At 38.6% G+C, this 23,577-nt stretch overlaps 1 protein-coding gene across 1 annotated transcript in view; it reads left to right on the forward strand.

The window, feature by feature from the left end:
- The window catches only part of Slc22a16 (solute carrier family 22 member 16), a 51,477-nt gene that overhangs the window by 7,660 nt on the left and 20,240 nt on the right, over window positions 1-23,577 (forward strand). Inside the window, exons 2-3 of the mRNA XM_047558132.1 lie at window positions 415-894; window positions 19,830-19,947. Of these exons, the coding sequence (XP_047414088.1) occupies window positions 415-894; window positions 19,830-19,947 (598 nt within the window). The remainder of the gene's footprint in view (window positions 1-414; window positions 895-19,829; window positions 19,948-23,577) is intronic.

Here is a 23,577-nt window from a genome sequence, read left to right on the forward strand (position 1 = left end):
CACTTTCTTCAGGTTTCTTCCTTTGTCTTTTCCACATGTCCTCATCCTTTTGTTTTCTGAGTGCTTTCTTATTTTCTTATCCTGTAAGATACTCTAGGCTTGTCTCCCTGTCTTGGTCTTAGAATCATCCATTTTTGTTTCTGGCTCCTTTCATTAAAGAATGATATTTAGAAACAAGAGCTGGGCAGTGGTTGTACGTGTCTCTACTGGCTTGATATTGCTTCTCCGCTTTCTCTGTAGACAGATCTAGGAAATACATTTACTGACCCATAGATTTAAACGTACCTACGATTATTTCTATATGTGCCCATCTATATGTAATAAGATCAACCTGCCGGAGATCCTTCATATTTACTTGTATTCTTTTTCAGCTCTTAAGCCAGACAGAATAACTAGCTTTTCTTCCCTTTACAGATTACAGATACTCCTGTATTTCATGTGTGCCTACCAGAATGTCTCCTGTGGTATCCACTATGTGTCTACTATATTCATGTTGATCACCCCTGCGTATACCTGCAAGCCGCCAGGAGAAGTGAAACGTGCTGTATTCCAGAATGTCTCTAGTTGGAGGTTGGAAGAAATCTTGACTCTGTTGTCCCCAGGCCAGAAAGATCACATTGCAGTGGAGCTGCAGGATGGTGAGATCTGGGAGCTCTCAAGATGTAGCAGGATCTGGAGGGAGAACATGTCGCATTTGGACTATGAATACAGTGGCTATAAGCATAACATTCCTTGCTCTGATGGCTATGTTTATGACCAGAGCAAGTGGGAAAACTCTGTGGTGACCAGGTGGGATCTAGTCTGTGACCGGAAATGGTATGTAGATGTGATCCAGCCCTTCATTATGTTTGGAGTCCTGCTGGGAGCAATAATTTTTGCCTACCTTTCTGACAGGTAAATGGAAATACTTAGGATGGTTGCATCAGTGTGGGGTTTATTTTTCTATGGTTTTCTTAGGGACAGGGAATTATGTCCAAAACTTAAGTCATTTTCATACTTTCTGTCTAAATAATTTACTGATCCATTATTTGCTGATTATTATGTAATTAGGGAATATGTATTTACAGAATAGCATAGGGTTCTGAAGAACATATCCTGGTTCTACTGCTTATTAACTGTGGCCCTGGGAAAATTGCCTTGCTCATCTGTGTCTCAGAATTTTAGTGTATAAGCTTGTGATGAAAAGAAAATCACTCACCTTAAAGGATTATTGCAAAATTAATATAGAAGAAGGTATCCTGGAACATATAACTACTTAATAGATACTGGTTGTTATTTTGAATTCATTTTCTTTATATAGACTTGTTTTTAAAGAAGGGTAGCCTGGTCCAAATAATATCTTCAAAACTGAAGATATGATATACTAGCTTATCTTAGTCTTTTCATGCTGCTATAACAAAATATTGCAGACCAGGTAATTTATAAAAAATAGAAATTTATTTCTCACAGTTCTGAATGCTAGAAAGTCCAAGATCAGGGTATCAGGAAGAGTGGTGTCTGGTGAGGACTGATCTCTGCTTCCAAGATGGTGTCTTGTTGCTGTGCTTTCCAGAGAAAACAAATGCAGTGTCCTCATATGGCAGAAAAGACAAAAGGGCAAGAGTGAGCTCCATTCAATCTTGAGTCTTTTAAAAAGGATGTTAATTCCATCAATGAGAAGAGATTCCCTCATGATTTACTCACTTCCCAAAGGTCATTCCTCTTAATACTGTTGCATTGAGGATTCAGATTCAACATGAATTTTGGAGAGAATACCATTGGGCAAACCATATGACCATATTTTTAAAACAGTCACATTAAAATAAATATATAACTCTTAAAGCAAAGTTCATCTCTGTATATACATGGACCACACTTTGAATACCTAAAGCACTGAGATTAATCTATTTGGTCTCTATAGTTGTGAATTTTACAGATAGGTGCTAGGCACTGGGGATTGAAAGACAATAACTTAGGTTAGAAATTCTTACCTTTGGGGTATACCAGTCTAACAATCATGTCCAGAGAAAAATTATAGGCTTCATTGTGATCAGGGCCATGCTTTTCATAGAATGCTTATAGGTGCTATGCATTACTGTTTTCATTTTCTTCTTTTTTGTTTTTCTTCTGGCTGGGGATTGAACCCAGGGCCCTGTGCATATGAGGCAAGCCTTCTACAAACTGAGCTATATCCCCAGTCCACTGTTTTCATTTTGTAGGTTACTGCACAAATAATTACTTGGACTTTTTCTGTTGAAATATATTCAATGCTTAACACTTGAAACCAAAAATATTTCAAACACATGATTAAGTGTACTAAACAAATGTACATTTACTGTATGACAAAAGTGGAATATATAGTCCTTAAATTCATTTGAAAGAATAAGAGACCCAGAATAGCTAAAGCAATTCTGAACAAAAAGAGTGATTTTGGAGGCTTCACAATATCTGATCTCAATGTAAAACATAGAGCTATTGTAGTAGCAAAAACAGCATGGTATTGACATCAAAATAGTCTTGAAGACCAATGGAACAGAAAACACAGAGACAAACCCACACACTTAGAGCCATCTGATACTTGATGAAAGTGACAAAAATACATGTTGGAGAAGAGACCACCTTTTTAACAAATGGTGCTGAGAAAACTGGATATCCATATGATTTGTAATAAGAATGAAATTAGATCCTGCACAGAAGTCAAATCAAAATGAATTGAAGACTTAGGAATTAGACCAGAAGGCTTGCAAGTGCTAGAAGAAAATATAGGCTCAATACTCCAGCATGCAGGTGCAGGCACCAACTTCCCCAACAAGACCCCTAAAGCTCAAGAAATAAAATCAAAAATAAGTGGCGTGCCATGAAATTAAAAGCTTCTGCTTAGCAAAGGAAACAATTAAGAACATGAAGAGGGCTGGGGAGATAGCTCAGTTGGTAGAGTGCTTGCCTTGTAAGCACAAGGCCCTGGGTTTGATCCCCAGCACCCCCCCCAAAAAAAAAAAAAGAACATGAAGAGAGCCTTCAGAATGGGAAAAAAAAATCTTTGCCAGCTACTCCTCTGTCAGGGGATTAATATCCAGAATATGTAAAGAACTCAAAAAACTCAATACCAGGAGGGGCCAAGATGGCAGACTAGAGGGCGGCTGCATTTCACGTTGCTCCAGGACGCAAGATTCAAAGAGGAGATAGTGAGAGACTTGGGACCAACTCAAAGCCGCCGGGTGAGTCTCTCCCGTTGGGGAGGCATCCTGGATGGGGCGGTAGCCCCGGAACGCAGGGAACTTTGTGAAGTGGAGTTGCTCGGCGAGACGCCCCTCCCCCCGCTGGTGCGGTAAACACGGACAACTGGGATCATCGTAGAGGAGGCGACTCAGCATAGCGCTTGGACTCGAGCAGCCGCTGGGGCTCCAGGCGGCTGCCTGGGGAGGAGCTGCGTGGCGAGCTGTTTAGACCCAGAGCAACCGCTTCTGAACACCGGGGGGTTGCCCGGAGGAAGAGGAGAAGCACGGCGGGTCGCTTGGTCTGGGAGTGACTGCATCAGAGCCACAGGCGGTTTCCAGAAGAGGAGCTGCGTGGCGAGCTGTTTGAACTCAGAGCGAGCGCTCCTAAACACCGGGAGGTTGCCCGGAGGAAGAGGAGGAGCGCGGCAGGACGCTTGGTCTAGGAGTGACTGCATCAGAGCCACAGGCGGTTGCCGGAGGAGGAGCTGCGTGGCGAGCTATTTGAACTCAGAACAACTGCTCCAGAACACTGGTGGCCTGCCTGGAGGAGGAGAGTGGTGGGACGCTTGGTCTGGGAGTGACTGCATCAGAGCCACAGGTGGTTGCCAGAGGAGGAGGCGAGTGGTGAGTTGAATGGACTAAAAGCGACCGCTCCTGAACACCTGTGGCCTGCCTGGAGGAGGAGTGTGGTGAGTCACTTGGTCTCGGAGCCACCGCTCCTGAACACCCGGGGGGCTACCCCGAGGAGGAGGAGGAGGAACAGGGCATGTCACTTGGACTTGGAGTGACTGCCTAGGGCTACGGGTGGTTGGCGGGAGGAGGAGACCCGAAGTGAGTTGTTTGGACTCCTAGTGACTGCGTCGGAAACCGGGCGGCTGTCCGGAGGAGGAGGTGTGAGGCGGGTCTCTGGGTCTCGGAGCTATTGTACGGGGCTCCAGGTGGTGGCTCAGAGGAGGGGCTGCATAGCCAGGCGATTGGTGCAGAGCAGGGTCCCAGGAGCTAGGTGGCTTCTTGCTGGAAGAGCCACACAGAGACACTCCTAGGGGCGGAGCGAAGTTTCCAGGGCTGCGGGCAGATTCTCTGGGAGAGGCAGCCTAAGGAGACTCGCCTGCGAAGGGTGAGGCTCCCAGGCCCAGGACGTAGGTCCGGGCCCCTGGGATCGTTGCAGAGGAAGACAGCCCAGCCCAGGCGGTAGCTGTAGATTGAGGGGAACCTCTAGGAGGGCAACTGACCAGCAAGATGTCCCCACCGAGTGAGTCTTCCCGGCCAGGGGAGGTTTACCCACAGGGACGGTAAAACCAGAGACACAGGCACAAACAGGCCTTGCCTCAGCCCGCAGTCTAGTTCCCCATTGGATGACCATTGGTCAACAAGTGGAGGCACCTCTGCCCACTAGCAGGGAATATACGCCACCTGAGGGTCACCACCCCTAGAGAGGCAGCTTCTTCGTGGAGCTCTGCATTATCAACCTCCTCCAAGACTTCAGGCTACTGAAGGATAAGAGGGGATATACTAGCAATCTTCAGGGACATTATAAGTTGATAGAGGAAATCTGCAATATCTTAATGACCCACTGATTCCTGAATATGAGAAAACAAGGGAAGAAAATGCCCCAAACAAATGTAGATGTTACATCAATAAAATCCAACGACAGCATGGCAGAAGAAATGACAGAAAGGGAGTGCAGAATGTACATAATTAAAATTGATCAGGGAAGCAAACGATGAGATGAAAGAGCAAATGCAGGCATTGAACGATCGCACCAATCGACAGTTAACAGAGCAAATTCAGGAAGCAAAAGATCATTTCAATAAAGAGTTAGAGATATTGAAAAAAAAACCAAACAGAAATCCTTGAAATGAAGGAAACAATAAACCAAATTAAGAACTCCATAGAAAGCATAACCAATAGGATAGAACAGCTGGAAGACAGAACTTCAGATATTGAAGACAAAATATTTAACCTCGAAAACAAAGTTGAACAAACAGAGAAGATGGTGAGAAATCATGAACAGAATCTCCAAGAACTATGGGATATCATGAAAAGGCCAAATTTGAGAATTATTGGGATTGAGGAAGGCTTAGAGAAACAAACCAAAGGAATGAACAATCTATTTGAAGAAATAATATCAGAAAATTTCCCAAATCTGAAGAATGAAATGGAAAATCAAGTCCAAGAGGCTTATAGGACTCCAAATACACAAAATTACAACAGACCCACACCAAGGCACATTATAATGAAAATACCTACCATACAAAATAAAGACAGAATTTTAAAGGCTGTGAGAGAAAAGAACCAAATTACATTCAGGGGGAAGCCAATACGGATATCAGCAGATTTTTCAATCCAGACCCTAAAAGCTAGAAGGGCCTGGAACAACATTTTTCAAGCTCTGAAAGAAAATGGATGCCAACCAAGAATCTTATACCCAACAAAACTTACCTTCAAATTTGATGATGAAATAAAATCATTCCATGATAAACAAAAGCTAAAAGAATTTACAAAAAGAAAGCCAGCATTACAGAACATTCTCAGCAAAATATTTCACGAGGAAGAGATAAAAAACAAAGAAGCAAATCAGCAAAGGGAGGAATTATCCTAAAGGAACTGTCAAATAAAGGAGGAACCAAGATGTGTCAAAAATTTTAAATATGAACCAAATGACCGGGAATACAAATCATATCTCAATAATAACCCTGAATGTTAATGGCCTGAATTCATCAATCAAAAGACATAGACTGGCAGATTGGATTAAAAAGAAAGATCCAACAATATGTTGCCTGCAAGAGACTCACCTCATAGAAAGAGATACCCATAGACTAAAGGTGAAAGGATGGGGAAAAACATACCATGCACATGGACTCAGCAAAAAAGCTGGAGTATCCATCCTCATTTCAGATAATGTGGACTTCAAGCCAATGTTAGACAGAAGGGATAAAGAAGGACATTTCATACTGCTTAAGGGAAGCATAAATCAGCAAGCTATAACAATCATAAACATCTATGCCCCAAACAGTGGCTCATCCATGTATGTTAAACAAATCCTTCTCAATTTTAGAAACCAAATAGACCATAACACAATAATACTAGGTGATTTTAACACACCTCTTTCACCACTGGACAGATCTTCCAAACAAAAATTGAACAAAGAAACCATAGATCTCAATAACACAATCAATAATTTAGACTTAACAGACATTTATAGAATATACCATCCAACCAAGAGCGAATACACTTTCTTCTCAGCAGCACATGGATCCTTCTCTAAACTAGACCATATATTATGCCACAAAGCTAATGTCAGCAAATACAAGAAGATAGAGACACTACCTTGTATTCTATCAGATCATAATGGATTGAAGTTACAAATTAATGAAAGAGTAAAAAACAGAAACTACTCCAACACCTGGAGATTAAACAATATGCTACTATATGATGAATGGATAACAGAAGATATTAGGAAGGAAGTTAAAAAATTCTTAGAGGTAAACGAGAACAAAGAAACATCATATCAAAATCTCTGGGACACTATGAAAGCAGTACTTAGAGGAAGATTTATTTCATGGAGCGCATTTAATAAAAGAAGTAAAACTCAAAAAATAAATGACCTAACACTACAGCTCAAAGCCCTAGAAAAAGAAGAACAGACCAACACCAAAAGTAGTAGAAGACAGGAAATAGTTAAACTGAGAGCTGAAATCAACGAAATTGAAACGAAAGAAACAATACAAAAAATTGACAAAATAAATAGTTGGTTCTTCGAAAAAATAAACAAAATTGATAAACCTTTAGCCACACTAACAAAGAGAAGACGAGAGAAAACCCAAATCACTAAAATTCGGAATGAACAAGGAAATATCACAACAGACATGACTGAAATACAAAACATAATTAGAAGCTATTTTGAAAATCTATACTCCAACAAAATAGAAAATTTCAAAGACATCAACAGGTTTCTAGAGACATATGAATTGCCTAAACTGAACGAGGAGGACATACACAATTTAAATAGACCAATTTCAAGTAATGAAATAGAAGAAGTCATCAAAAGCCTTCCAACAAAGAGAAGTCCAGGACCAGATGGGTTCTCAGCCGAGTTCTACAAAACTTTTAAAGAAGAGCTCATTCCAATACTTCTCAAAGTATTCCAGAAAATAGAAGGGGAGGGAACTCTCCCAAACTCATTCTATGAAGCCAATATTACCCTGATTCCTAAACCAGACAGAGACACATCAAGGAAAGAAAATTTCAGACCAATATCCTTAATGAACATCGACGCAAAACTTCTAAACAAAATTTTAGCAAATCGCATACAAAAACATATTAAAAAGATAGTGCACCATGATCAAGTGGGTTTCATCCCAGGGATGCAAGGTTGGTTCAACATCAGGAAATCAATAAATGTCATTCACCATATCAATAGACTTAAAGTCAAGAATCACATGATTATTTCGATAGATGCAGAAAAAGCATTTGATAAAATACAGCACCCCTTCATGCTCAAAACACTAGAAAAAATAGGGATAGTGGGAACATTCCTTAATATTGTAAAGGCCATCTACGCTAAACCCATGGCTAATATCATTTTAAATGGTGAAAAACTGAAAGCATTCCCTCTAAAAACTGGAACAAGGCAGGGATGCCCTCTTTCACCACTTCTATTCAATATCGTCCTTGAAACTCTAGCCAGAGCAATTAGACAGACCAAAGAAATTAAAGGGATACGAATAGGAAAAGAAGAACTCAAACTATCCCTATTTGCTGATGATATGATTGTATACTTAGAGGAACCAGGAAAGTCCACCAGAAAACTTTTAGATCTCATAAGTGAATTCAGTAAAGTAGCGGGATATAAGATCAATGCACATAAATCTAAGGCATTTTTATACATAAGCGATGAATCTTCAGAAAGAGAAATCAGGAAAACTACCCCATTCACAATAGCTTCGAAAAAAATAAAGTATTTGGGAATCAATCTCACAAAAGAGGTGAAAGACCTCTACAATGAGAACTACAGAACACTAAAGAAAGAAATTCAAGAAAACCTTAGAAGATGGAAAGATCTCCCATGTTCTTGGATAGGAAGAATTAATATTGTCAAAATGGCCATACTACCAAAAGTGCTATACAGATTAAATGCAATTCCAATTAAAATCCCAATGATGTACCTTACAGAAATAGAGCAAGCAATTATGAAATTCTTCTGGAAGAATAAAAAACCCAGAATAGCTAAAGCAATCCTTGGCAGAAAGAGTGAAGCAGGGGGTATCGCAATACCAGATCTTCAACTCTACTTCAAAGCAATAGTAACAAAAACGGCATGGTATTGGTACCAAAATAGAAAGGTGGATCAATGGTACAGAATAGAGGACACGGACACAAACCCAAATAAATACTATTTTCTCATACTAGACAAAGGGGCCAAAAATATGCAATGGAGAAAAGATAGCCTCTTCAACAAATGGTGCTGGGAAAACTGGAAATCCATATGCAACAGAATGAAACTAAACCCATATCTCTCACCATGCACGAAACTAAACTCAAAATGGATTAAGGATCTTGGAATCAGACCAGAGACCTTGCATCTTATAGAAGAAAAAGTAGGTCCAGAGCTTCAACATGTCGGCTTAGGATCAGACTTCCTCAACAGGACTCCCATAGCACAAGAAATAAAAGCAAGAATTAATAACTGGGATAGATTCAAACTAAAAAGCTTTCTCTCAGCAAAGGAAACTATCAGCAATGCGAAGAAAGAGCCTACAGAGTGGGAGAAAATCTTTGCCAATCATACTTCAGATAGAGCGTTAATCTCCAGAATCTATAAAGAACTCAAAAAACTCTACACCAAGAATGTAAATAATCCAATTGACAAATGGGCTAAGGAAATGAATAGACACTTCACAGAAGAAGATCTACAAGCAATCAACAAACATATGGAAAAATGTTCAACATCTCTAGTAATAAGAGAAATGCAAATCAAAACCACCCTAAGATTCCATCTCACCCCAATTAGAATGGCGATTATCAAGAATACAAGCAACAACAGGTGTTGGCGAGGATGTGGGGAGAAAGGTACACTCTTACATTGCTGGTGGGGCTGCAAATTAGTGCAGCCACTCTGGAAAGCAGTGTGGAGATTCCTCAGAAAACTTGAAATGGAACCACCATTTGACCCAGGTATCCCACTCCTTGGCCTATACCCAAAGGACTTAAAATCAGCATATTACAGAGATACAGCCACATCGATGTTCATAGCTGCTCAGTTCACAATAGCCAGATTGTGGAACCAACCTAGATGTCCTTCAGTTGATGAATGGATAAAGAAACTGTGGTATATATATACAATGGAATATTACTCAGCCATAAAGAATGATAAAATTATGGCATTTGCAGGCAAATGGATGAAACTGGAGAATATCATGCTAAGTGAGATAAGCCAATCTCAAAAAACCAAAGGACGAATGATCTCGCTAATAAGTGGATGATGACACATAATGGGGGGTGGGAAGGGTTAGTGTTGGGGTTGGAGTTGGGTTTAGGGAGGGGGGCAGGAATGGAGGAAGGAAGGACTGTATAGATGGAGGGGAGGGGTGGGAGAGGTGGGGGGGAAGGGAAAAAATGGCAGAATGAATCAAACAACATTACCCTATGTAAATTTATGATTACACAAATGGTTTGCCTTAACGCCATGTACAGACAGAGAAACAACATGTATCCCATTTGTTTACAATAAAAAAAAAAAAACTCAATACCAAAAAAACCAAATAACCCAGTCAATAAATGGGTGAAATAAACAAACAGAAATTTCTCAGAAGGAACACAAAGGGCTAACAAATACATGAAAAAATATTCAGCATCTTTAACAATCAGGGAAACGCAAATCAAAGGTACACTGATATTTTGTCTCACTTCAATCAGATTGGCGATTATCAAGAACACAAATAATAATAAATTCTGAAGAGGATGTGGAGAAAAAGGTACACTGATACATTGTTGGTAGGACTGCAAATTAGTACAACAACTCTGGAAAGCAATGTGGAGATTTCTCAAAAAACTAGGAATGAATGACAGCATAGTAGAAGAAATGTCAGAAAATGAGTTCAGAATATACTTGATTAAAATGATTTGTGAAGCAAAGAATGAGATAAGAGAGCAAATGCAGGCAATGAATGATCACTCCAATAAACAGTTGAAAGAGCAACTGCAGGAAGCAAAAGATCATTTCAACAAAGAGATAGAGATTCTGAAAAGAAACTAAACAGAAATACTTGAAATGAAGGAAAGAACAAACCAAAAAAAAAAAATAAAAACTCAGTGGAAAGCATCAACAACAGATTAGATCACTTGGAAGACAGAACCTCAGACAATGAGGAAAAAATATTTAATCTTGAAGATAAAGTTGACCAAACAGAGAAGATGGTAAGAAATATTAAAGGAACCGCCAGGAACTATGGGATATCATGAAAAGACCAAATTTAAGAATTATTGGGATTGAGGAAGGCACAGAGATACAAAACAAAGGAATGAACAACCTATTCAATGAAATAATAACAGAAAATGTCTCAAACCTGAAGAATGAAATGGAAAATCAACTACAAGAGACTTACAGAACACCAAATGCACAAAATCACAACAGATCCACAACAAGGCACATTATTATGAAAATGCCTGACATCCAAAATAAAGACAGAATTTTAAAGGCTGTGAGAGTAAAGCATCAGATTAAAAATGGGGGAAACCAATACGGATATTGGCAGATTTCTCAGCCCAGACCCTAAAAGCTAGAAGGGCCTGGAACAACATATTTCAAGCTCTGAAAGAACATGGTTGCCAACCAAGAATCTTATATCCAACAAAACTAACCTTCAGATTTGGTGATGAAATACAATCCTTCCATGATAAACAAAAGTTAAAAGAATTTACAAATAGAAAACCTGTGCTACAGAACATTCTCAGCAAAATATTCCATGAGGAGAAAATGAAAAACCACAATTTAGGTCAGCAAAGTGAGGAACTACCTAAAGAAAAAACCAGTCAAAGGAGAAACCAAGTCAAGTTAAAAACCAAAAATAAATCCAAATGACCAGGAATACAAATCATATCTCAATAATAACCCTGAATGTTAATGACCTAAATTCATCAATCAAAAGACATAGACTGGTGGAATGGATTAAAAAGAAAGATCCAACAATATGCTTCCTTCAAGAGACTCATCTCACAGAAAAAGACATCCACAGACTAAAGGTGAAAGGATGGGAAAAAACATACCATGCATACAGACTCAGTAAAAATGTGGGGGGTTTCCATCCTTTTATCAGATAAAGTGAACTTCAGGCCAAAGTTAGTCAGAAGGGATAAAGAAGGACATATCATACTGCTTAAGGGAAGCATGAATCAGGAAGACATAATGATCATAAATATTTATGCCCCAAACAACAGCACATTGTACAACAGTATGTCAAACAAATCCTCAATTCCAGGAATCAAATAGACCACAACACAATAATTCTGGATGACTTTAACACACCACTGTCAGAATGCATGAGAAAATGCTTTTCCCTCCAGAGTCCTATCAATAGAGTATGTTAGCTAACTGTGGATTTTTGCCAATGGAGAGAGAGAAAACAGTCTTTCATTCACAGTTTTAATTTATATTTTTTTTTGCAATGAGTGAAGTTAACTATCTTGTTGTTTATTTGTTGTGTTTTGATTTTGTGGTGCTAGGGATTGAAGCCAGGGCCTTGTGCATGTGAGGCACACACTCTACCAACTGAGCTATCTCCCCAATGCTCTTGTTTATTAATAGCAAATTTTATTTCCATTTTCTGTGTTTTGTGTGATTTTGTCAATTTACATGTTAGGAAGGATAGTTCTTTGTGATATGAGCTATAAATATCTCCCTTAGTTGTCTTTTTAAAGTTTGTTCATGGGGCTTCTTTCCATAAAAAATAGATTTGTATGTAACAATAAGTACCAGTGAAATAATTTATGACTTGGGGTTTTGAGTCATGAAAGATTAGATAGTTCTTGTAACTCCAGTTTTGTAAACAAAAAATTTTCAAGTTTTCTTATTATTATTTAGTGGTTGTGTTATTTTAAAAATATTTTTGGTAAATGTGGAATTTATCATGGTATATGAGGTAAGGCAGGGATATTACTTTACTTATCCCTATAACATTTCTTGACTCCTTCTTTTTCCCAGTGATTTGAAATGATGTCCTCTTTATACATTCAAATTCTATATGTATCAGAGTGTACTTACTTCTGGGCATTCTGTTTTGCTAATAGACCAGTATGATATTCTTAAATTATTTAGTTTTTAAAAAATGCCTTAATGTGTTTTAGTGCTTGTCCCACTTCTATGTTTATTTTTTTTTCTACTAAAATGTAGCATCAGGTGATATAGCTTAAAACCGTTAAGTTTTCATTGATTTTTTGTTAAATTTACAAGTTAATTTACAAAATAATCTGGTCCTTCTATTTTTAGAAAGACTATTTTTTTTGCCTTCAGTGGTATTTTAATAGATCTCACATTTCTATTGACAAACATATTAATATATTTTGTTACTATTATATGAAATCTTTTCTTCCATTAAATCTTCCAAAAGATTGTTTGAAAAAAAAAAAAGATTGCCTATTAATTGATGAGTATGTTGATATACATTTAGGAATTATTGAATCTTTAGGTAAGAGAGGATGTTTAAGCTGTAAGTTTGCATAGCAAGACATTTAAAAATATGTAAGTTGAAATAGAAAATTTTGTGTATTATATGATAATTGCATTTTAATATTTTTCTTTTAAGGTATCAAGGTACTTTGTGGAGTCTTTTTTCATTTTATTTCTATTGCCTACCATGTAAACTGAACTAGCAAATGTAACTAACATATCTAAGGACAATATCACAGAGTTTCAGAAACATGTATTTATATGTAAGTAGTATAAGAATTAGAGAACTGAAGTACCTGGAGATATTAATTTATAATGTATTAATTTGGTGACCCTTTAGCAAAATAAAAATTGAATGACATTAAAAAAACAACAACTAGGAATGAAACCACCATAAGACCCACCTTTTCCACCCATTGGTGTGTATCCAAAAGATCTAAAATTAGCACACTTCAGCGATAAGCTATGCTAATGTTTATAGCAGCAAAAGTCACAATAGCCTAATTATAGAATCAACTCAGGTACCCAACAGTAGATGAATGGACCAAGAAAATGTAGCATATAAACAAATTAGAGTTTTACTTGGTCATAAAGAAGAATAAAGTGATGGCATTTGCCAACAAATGGATGAAAATGGAGAACACCATGCTAAGTGAAATAAGCCAGACTCAGAAAACTAAGGCTCAAATGTTTTCTCTCATATGTGGAATCTAAAGCAAAATAAGGGGAAGAACGCAGTGGGAGAGGATTCTATATCACAAATACATATGGAAGTAGAAGTAGCAGTAGAAGAAGGAGAATAGAAGGAGGGAGGGAGGGAGGAAGGGAAATGGGAAGAAATATGGAATAAATTTAGCAAAATCATGTTATTTGTATATATAAATGTACCAAATGTACCAAAGGGAATTTCACCTTTATGTATATGTAGAAAGTACCCATCAAAAATAAAGGAGCAAAAGGAAGATCAGTAGAGTAGAGGAGGGAGGAAAAGTGGGTGGCAAGGGGACGGGGGATTGAAATTAAATTCCTTGCATGTATGATTCTGTCAAAATGAACCCAACTACTATGTATAAATATAATTCTTCAATAAAAAGTAGGATATAACAAATGCTTTAAAAAAGAACTCAGAGTACAAAATATGCTAACTGAAAGAAAATTTGAGTGCCTTCATATTTAAACTTAGAATAGTTACAGAAACATGTTGAACACCTCCTGTGCACCAGTTACTTTGCTAGATCAGGCTTTATGTTTTTAAAGGTCCTTGGGAAGTTGTAACCACAAGTCAGTCCTCATTTGGATGTGTAGCTCAAAATAACATCGCTTGGGAACTCCAACAAATCCTCCTATTAAGAAATCAGCTAATATGGCCCCAGATCGGTAGTGTCTTAAGGCCCATGGAAGAAGGAAATTAATATACTCTCAGGAAAACTTCTTGAGAGGGACAGTCCTCCTCAGGTTTTTCCACTTCTGCACCTCTTGCTGGGTGTGCCAAGAATGCAGGTCTTCCCAGAGACCATTTCTTAGAATTGTTCATGCAGTCCATAACCTTAAAATATGAGGTTATGTTCTCTCTCTGTCGCAAGGACTAGGCTGCTAACTGCTTACTGTAACAGCAGTGAATTCCTCAAATCCAGTGTTCTTCTCTAATGCAGGTGTGGGGAGATTCGGGTGTCACCTCTGCAAGGCTTATCGGTCAGGGAAGTATCACAAACATGCAAATGCTTGATTGCTTTCTGTGTTGTCGTAAGCAAAATGAAGTCCTTTTTCTCTGATCCAGAGGTTTTTTTTTTTTTTTTTTTTTTTTTGCCAGTATCCATTAAATAGCAAAAGATTAACTTATTAATTTAAAGGTAGAGCAAAATCAAATTTGAGACTCTTTGCTTATCACCCTTTGCTTGTATGTCTTCAGCCTGAGAGGATTCTTAGAACTATTTTTCATGGTATATAAATAACTCAGTCAAAACCAGAACACATGATTAAAGGCACTATGAGTAAGAATCAGCATGAGCAATACCCATCAGAGGTGGACTTCTATACAAAGACTTTATTGGAATTATCATGTGCAAATAATGAAACCCATATATTGAGCATCTTTAAAGAAATAGAAGATAAACTCAAAAATATCAATTAAAAACTGAAAATTGTATTAAAAATGACATAAAACTGAAGAATACCCAGAATTTCTAGAGATAAAAAACAAATGAATAAAAAATCCTGTGTATAATTTTAACGATCTATTATACATAGCTAAAGAAAGTTGTAGTGAAATTGACGATAGCTTACAGAAAAATTATCAATAATAAAACTCAAAGAGGTAGAAAATATGAGAAATTAAAATTCATGGAGGCAGAGAGAAAAGGCCTGAAACAAATTTAATACTAGAAATTAATTAATGGAATTTACCACAACAGATTAGAGAACAAAATTTATATGATTAACTCAATAAATGCAGGAAAACTTTTGATAAATTTCAAAACCCATTCATGATAAAAACTGAAAAGAATACTGTTAACCTCATAAAAGTTACCATAATAAGATTTAGCATGAATATAAGTGTTAGTTAGCATTCTGTTAACTGTAGAAAAAGAAACCTGAGATAATAAAGGTTCATTTTGGCTTATTGTGTCAAAGGTTTCAGTTCATTCACTTGGCCCTGTTACTTTGGGCCTGCGGCAGCATAATACATTATAGTGAGGTTGCTTACATGGTAGTGGCCAAGAATCAAAAAGAGAGAGGAAGGGGCTGGGGTACCAATATCCTCTTAAGGGCATCCCTCTCAGTGATCTAACTTCTTTCCTTTAGGCCCTACCTCCTAAAGGTTCCACCACCTTCCAATAGTGCCACAGGTTGGGGACTTCTTCAACACATGGGCTTTTGGGGAACACTTCTAAACTATAGCAACATCTTTTTTCTTTATCTTCCTTTCCCATTCTTTCCCTTCCCTTCCCCCTTTCCTGTCCCCTTTCCTTTTTTCCTTCCTTTCTTCCTTCCTTCCTTCCTTCCTTCCTTCCTTCCTTCCTTCCTTCCCCCCTTTCTCTTTCCTCCTCTTCCCTCCTCCTGTTTCTCCTCCAATTCCTCCTCTTTTTTTTTTTGAGACAGGGTCTTGAAATGTTGCCCAGGCTGGCCTCAAACTCCCGAGTTCAAGCAATTCTGCATCAGTCTCTCAAGTACCTGAGACTACAACTGTGCTCCACCATGCCTGGCTTTATAGCAACATTTTAATTGTGAAATATCAAAAGCTTTTCCAGGAACAAACCAGGATGTGTAGTGCTACCTCTACTTACCAATGTGCTGGAGATTCTAGTCAATGCTATAAGGATGAGGGATGGAGGGGAGAAAGAGTGAGAAAAGAAAGGAGGGAAGAAGGGTAGAATAATTGGAGAGGAAGAATAAAAGAATTCATTACAACTGTACAATTATGTATGAAAAATATCCATATGAACTATTAGAATTAATGAGCATTCAATAAGGTAGTACATATTATCAATGTCAAGATTAGTTGTGTTTTATATCCTGATAACAAATACAAACATTTTTAAATTACAGAAATCTAAAAATATGAAACTTATGGATAAATCTAGTAAAAAGTAATTCCTCTATGGAGAAAATTATAGGATTTAAGAATCAAATCATTAAGGTATATAGATATATTTTCAGACAAACAGGTGGGTGATCTCTTAGGGGAATCCTGAAACAGATTTTTGCATTCATAAGTATTGAGTATGGAACAAATAAGGCATTGTATATTCATGGGAAAAATATCAGTTAGTGGTGCTGGGACAGCTATCTATCTATCTATAAAGAAGAAATTCAGTTGAATTGCCTTCTTCACATCTGGAAAAATGAGTTCAAAAAAGATTAAAGGTTCATATGTGAAAGGCAAAACTATACAACTTCAGGAAGATAATACAGGGGAATATTTTCAGAAACTAAGGGAAGGGAAGAGAAATCATTAAAACAAACAGGCCTAGAAATAAAGGAATAGATGGATAAATTTGACTTCATTATACCCATCAAAAGACACCAGTGAAAGAGGAAAGACTCTTGAAGGGGGAAGAAAAAGGGAGGGAGAGAGAGAGAAAGAGAGATTTGCTTTACACATAACTTAAGGATTACTATCTAGAATAGTCAAAGGACTCATACCAATAGGAAAAAGACTACCGGCTAGAAAAATGGAGAAAAGATTTGAAGTTGCTTTATGGAAGAGAAAATCCAAATGGCTAATGAAAAGATGAAAAAGGATATCCATGATATATAACCACACCATTTATTTTTGACCAGTTGCTAAAAGAAAGAGTTCTTTTAATACTAAGTTTTGGTGAGGATATGGAATACTGGAATCTCCTCTCCTGCTGGTTTGAATGCAAATCAAGAATGCAAATTGGCAAAACTTTGAAGAACGATTTGGTATTATGTGGAGAAGTTAGTGATGTGTGCATAGTTCACTTGCTTTAGTGTGGGTACCTTGGACATCTCTTGTGTATGTCCATGTGGGTACGTGCATAAGAATGCTCCTACAGTATTGTTCCTGACTGCCCTGCACTGTGAACAATTAGAATATCTTTTAACTGTGTCATGATGCCTGCCTTGTAGTATATTCTTAGAGTAGGAAGAATATGTGCCATGAAAATGAATGAGCCACAGCTACATTAAACAACATAGATGAATTACTCAAACAATTCGAGAGAAAGAAGCAAAGCATACATTAATACACATGGTATTATTCTGCTATAGAACATTTAAAATCATAAAGTGATACTAACCTGTATTGTTTATAAACAATAACCTGTATCATTTAGTGTTGCATATAAAAATGGTTTGGTGGAATGAAAATTGAAGAATTGATTATCATCAAAATTATGTTAAGCTTCCTGCTGGAATTGGGCAGGAGGTTTGTGATTTCAGAGGGTGGTACAGGAAGTTATTGAGTGACTGACAGTGATCTCCTACTTGTCTTGGGTAGTGATTTTTAGGTGTTTGATTCTTTATTATTCCCTATTCTGTATATATACTATGCATGCATTATATATTATTACAAAAAATGAAAGAAATAAGATCTGATCTCATTCTTATGGAGCTAATAGTAGAAAAGACAAGACTTTTTTTGTGCTGGGGATTGAACCCAGGACTTTGTGCTTGCAAAGCAAGCACTCTACCAACTGAGCTACATCCCCAACCCTAGGACAAGGCTTTTAAATGGGTAATTTTAATGAAATGTGTTAAATACTTTAAAAATAATAATAACAACAATTGACATTTATGGACAATTAACTAAGTATGATCTACTATTCTAAATATCTTGTGCAGTATTATTAAAGAAGTCTGTGAGGTAGGCAGTATTGTCTTTATTTTTTTATTTTATTTTTTTTCTTATGAGGAAAAGAAAACATAGAAAGTTCCCTTGGGAAGGAGGGGGTGGAGTTGGGATTTAGACCCAGGCCAGTGTGCATATTTACTGCACCACCTGTGTCTTAATTCCTGCCATGAACCCCCAGGAGATGAAGGAACGACTTCACATTTGACCTGAGTTTTCAAAGCTCCGTGAGTCATCAGAAGAGATGGCTTTCCAAAGGGGAAGGAGCAACTCTCTTGAGAGAGCCTGGCACCCTTCAGGCAAAACGATCGGTCCAACCAATAGGTTTGCTTGGTGCAGCAGAGGAAATGCAAGTATACAGAAGCCTGCAGTGGCGGAAGTATAGGATGGGTAAAGGAAATGAGTAGGCAAAACCCTAACCAGGATTACTTCGTTTCCCGGAAGCGTGTGGAGGTTTATTGGTGGGAGGGTGGCAAAACCAGGTGGAAGACCATTGAAGAAATGAAGGCTAGAGTCAAAGCAGGAGAAGTGGGGAGAGAAAGACAAAGACCTATTTGGGAAGCATTTCTGAACTGACGTATTGGGTGACCAGTATGCAAGGGGATGAGGGGCAGTGGGCAGAGGTATAGGATAAGGGTCAGGAGCCTGGATGGCAGGGAGAGAGCAGCTCCAGAAGAGAGTGAAGCATGTCTGGATATTTTTCAGTAAGTTTGTACTATCTCTGGATTATGGGGGGGAAGAGGGATATATTCAAACTTAATACCAGCCACAACAGTGAGGAGAGATTGCAGCTGTGCAGGACATGAAAGAGAGTCAATAGCACATGCTCAGGAATCCGAGCCAGGGAAGTAGATGTAACCACGAGGGCAGTGTGGGCAGTAGAGGGTATTAGGAGAGGCTGGCCTTGAGACAGGGCCATCAGAGAGGTATGAGCACAGGTGGGAGTGATATTTTGTAAGCCATGGGACAGCAGGGTCCTGATGAGTAGGTAGGGTCAGTGCCACCAGAAAAGACAGGCAGAAGAGGATCAAGATGGGTAATTTGGGGATCTTGGTGATTGCAAAGTGAGCTTAGGAAAGTTGGTTGCCCCTGGCCGCCATCAGCCGAGGAAGAGTAGGAGTGGAGGAAGCAGGTATTCCTTTCTGAAGGAAATGTGAGGTGGCTAAAGGAGCCGTGGGGTCAAGAGAAGATTCTCATCTTTTGGATGAGAGAGACTTACCTGAAAAGATGGAAAGGGAAAGAGAGAGGGAAAAGAAGTAATGGGTAGGTTAAGATCTCAGAAGAGGTGGGAAGAGGCATGATCCAAGAGCCTCACAGAGCCAAGAAAACATAGCTGCACCCACTTTGCAAAATGGTATTTTGGAGGGAAAAGAGGCGGGAAGAAGAGAGACTGAATGCAGATGCACATTGTGTGAGATGACCCAGAGCGACTGTGTGTGTGGACTAGCAGCTTAGACCCAGGCTTCCCCACGGAAATGCTGGTCTCTTGAATAAATCGTGCATTAACTCATGATTTGCCCAAAATAAATGTATGAATAACTACAATAAGCTCTTAGAAACATAGGTAACTCGTCTTTCATGAGCTGGAGTGCATGCTTGAACTGTTACAACCCGACTTCGCTCCTTCCACTGTGTGATTCTTATTTTGCAGAATAGGAAGGCGAATGGTCCTGTGGTGCACAAGCATTGGCGTATTTTTGTTTGGAATAACATCAGTATTTACGTTTGATTATTACAGCTTCTTGGCCTCACGCTTTCTTCTTGCTGTGGTGAGTTGTTTTTTACCACGTTAGTTCTGCTGCAGTATTTCCATATTAACCTTAACTCTATTTAGTTTTGCTCATTTAAAATCTAGTGAGAGACATTGAGGACTGGCTAATCTTTATTCACGCTATTGCAGAAGTCTTCCTGTGGCATATTAATGACTTGCATTTAGAATGGAACTCATTAACATGAAAAATTGCCACTTACTAGGCAGAATTTTTTTGCTCGACTCTGCCCACGTAACCAAATTACAAAGGCATTGTTTTATTTCTGAGAAATTTCACTGATCTAGTCAGGGCCTGTATACACAAACCAAACCAACAAAATGTATTGTCAAGGTGGTTTGTATAATGTAAAGAAGAATGAAAATGAGGCATTGAATCTTTTTTTTTTTTTTTTTTTACTATTTTTTTAGTCGTCGATGGACCTTTATTTTATTTATTTATTTATATGTGGTGCTGATGATTAAACCCAGTGCCTCACACATACTAGGCAAGAGCTCTACCACTGAGCTACACCCCCGGCCCAAGGCATTGAATCTTTATGTCATGAGGACACATCACAAGTTTGAAAACCATTTTTGTCATATATTGGTATGATAGCTGTATGACCTTAAGCAAATATGCTATCCTCTTTGAGCTGTGGTTTCTAGTCTGCAAACTATAGAAAATAATACCCATTTCATGGGTTGTTATCAAGATTCGGTGAGACTCAATGTGAACACTGGCAGTTACAATACACAGAGCAGGCATACCTCACAATGGCAGTTATTACCGGAAGTGGGCCAGCAAGCAAGGAAGCTGTTTCCATGATCAGTGAGGCTTCCAGACAGGCTTCCAAACTATCAAACAACCGCAGCAGTGATTTTTTTTTGATTCGAAGTTGCTAATCAAGAATAATGAGGGAAGTTTTTATCTGGGGGAAGAATTTGTGATCTTAATAAAATCAGAGCAGAGTATGCATAAAAGCCCTTCTAGGCAGGGTGGATGATGAGGGTCCAGAGACAAGCCAAGGACTTCACCCTCAGAAGAGGTCCTCAAGACCCTTAGGGAATGAGGTGGTGTGTTTGGTTTTGGTAGCTAGAAAGGGATGGTCAAGGGCTGGAGAGATGTAAAAGTATAGGAAAATTGAAGGTGTTGCACCCTAATTAAAAGTAAATGCTTATATTTAGAAATATAAAGAGTTTGTCATATGAAATATAGCAACCAGTTGTTCTATTTCTACTGAAGACATGGATCTGTAATTCCAGGGTCAGATTTGTTGAGAGAGACCTTTTGGGAGGGATGAATGGCTCTGCAGAGGCACAGGTACCGAGAAAGTCTGAAGGTCCCTTTTGGAAGACCTACGAGAATAATTCTAAAGATATCTGTTTCAGTCTTGCAAAGTACCTTTCATTTGTTCACAGAACCAAGAACACGAGGCTGCATCTGTTGAACACATCTGTGAAATGTGGCCTTAATTTTTGGAACTCTTTTCTTTGATTTTCATGGGAAATAAATCTGTGATAGAATTGCAAGCATGGGAGATGCAGACAGATTCATTTACTCAGATATTTATCGATCTACACAGTACAGTGCTAAATAAACTAGACCTGACTGTTTCAATCATTCTACAGTTGAGAGGATAGGAAAGATGTTGATCAGCCAGCCATCTTTAAAAAAAAAATACAGAAATCCTATCATATGTGACAACATGGTTGGAACATCATAATATTAAATGAAATAAACCAGGCACAGAAAGACAAGTAACACACGATCTCATTCATGTGCGAAATCTAATAAAATAGATCCCATAGAAGTTGAAAGTAGCATAGTGGTTACCAGAGGCAGATATGGGAAAGGGTTGGTCAGCAGGCTTTAAGTTGTATTTAGATAAGAGAAATGAGTTCTGGCATGCTGTTGTACAGTAAGGTGACGATAGATAGCAATAACATCTAGATAGCCATAATGTCCTGAATACTTCAAAAAGTTGGAAGGGACTTTGACTGTTTTTACCACAAAGAAATGATAAATGTTATCTGGGCATGGTGGCACATGCCTATAATCCCAGGGACTCCAGAGGTTGAGGCAGGAGGATCAAGAGTTCAAAGCCAGCCTTAGTAAAAGTGAGGCACTAAGCAACTCAGTGAGACCTGTCTCTAAATAAAAATATAAAACTGGGTTGGGGATGTGACTCAGTGGTCGAGTGCCCCTGAGTTCAAACCCTGGTACTCCCCACCCCCCAAAACCAGAAATGATAAATGAGGAGATAGATAGGCTCACCCTGATTTGAACATATGTACATGTTGTACAATGTGAAGTGTGACCTTAATGTATCCCATGCATATGAAATTTTTCTGTCAGTTAAATAAATATACAAAAATATGCACAAATTACAAATAATTAATAATAATTGCTGGATTTCCACAAAATATACTATGTAATCAACAATACATACATACCTACATATATACCTACAACATCAATAGTAAGGAATCCCATTGGGGTCTATAGGATCAGGGGCCGTTTAGTTCTGAGGGAAGGTAAAAGAACATTTCAGCAAAGGTAGCAGCAGGTGAGGATGTCCTGGGATGAGAAAGAATTAAAGGTGTAATGTCTGGAGAACGGAGAGGAGGTGAGATGCACTGATGATGCCGAAGGACTTGGGGGGTCCAAGACAGGACTTTGTAGGATGGTAAAGATTTTTGTCTGTCTCTGAAAGGCAATGGGAATCTACTGAAGGTGGGGTGTAGGTGGGGGTGAAGTGGTTACGCTGGTTGCTATGGGGAGACAGAATCAGAGCAGATGTGAGGAGTAGCGTTGTCGGTGGAGGTGTTGGGTACGAAAGGATTCAAGGAGTACTTTGAAATTATTTAGACACTTGTGTGTGGATCTTGTGAATCCAGTGGCAGAAGTAACCAGGAAGGAAGTGGGAATAGACTCATGAGAAATAATTAGCACTGAAAAACTGACAGGGACTGATGTCACAGCTTAATTAGCTGGGTGCTTTGTGGTATTTGTAGCTACCATGACCTTTGTTTGCTGTAACAGAGCAAATACCAAGCAACTTCTAGGTTCTTAGATACAGGGGACCTGATGATCAAGGTTTATTATCTGAGCCTTGCCGACACAAGGTTGCATGGGGAAATAAAAGTTGTTGTCATGAAAATATCAAACTGACCATTGATGTAGTAGTCTCCAGTGAGCACTTTGCTGCTTCCTAGTAACTCAGTCCTCTATCATCACTGGAAAATCCTTGTGGGATGGAGCCAAGATGAACACGCAGCTTTTACTAGGCATGTGTGATAACAAGAAGTCTTCAGAAGCAATGGCAAAAATGCCTGAATCCTCCCCCAAACCTTGACCAGATTCTGGATCTGGCAGAGCCCAGTTAACATGTGGAGAAAGGAACACCTGTGAGGATAATGACATGATGAGTCTTCCAAAAAGTGTGATTGAAGTATCCGAGGATGAAGAGATGTCTTTGGGCAAATCAGTGGTGCTCTGGGATAATTTCACAAAAAAATTACTTTGTGATTTGTGCAGTGAAAGTCAAATGTGAAATAATTTTGTAGGAAAAATTCTAATTCCTTCAACCTTGCATCCCCCAAATATCCATCGTTTGGTTTGTTCTTTGTTTATCCCAAAAGTGATCAG

Source organism: Sciurus carolinensis, chromosome 7, assembly GCF_902686445.1.
Source record: "Sciurus carolinensis chromosome 7, mSciCar1.2, whole genome shotgun sequence".
In the NCBI taxonomy this organism is placed as follows: domain Eukaryota; kingdom Metazoa; phylum Chordata; class Mammalia; order Rodentia; family Sciuridae; genus Sciurus; species Sciurus carolinensis.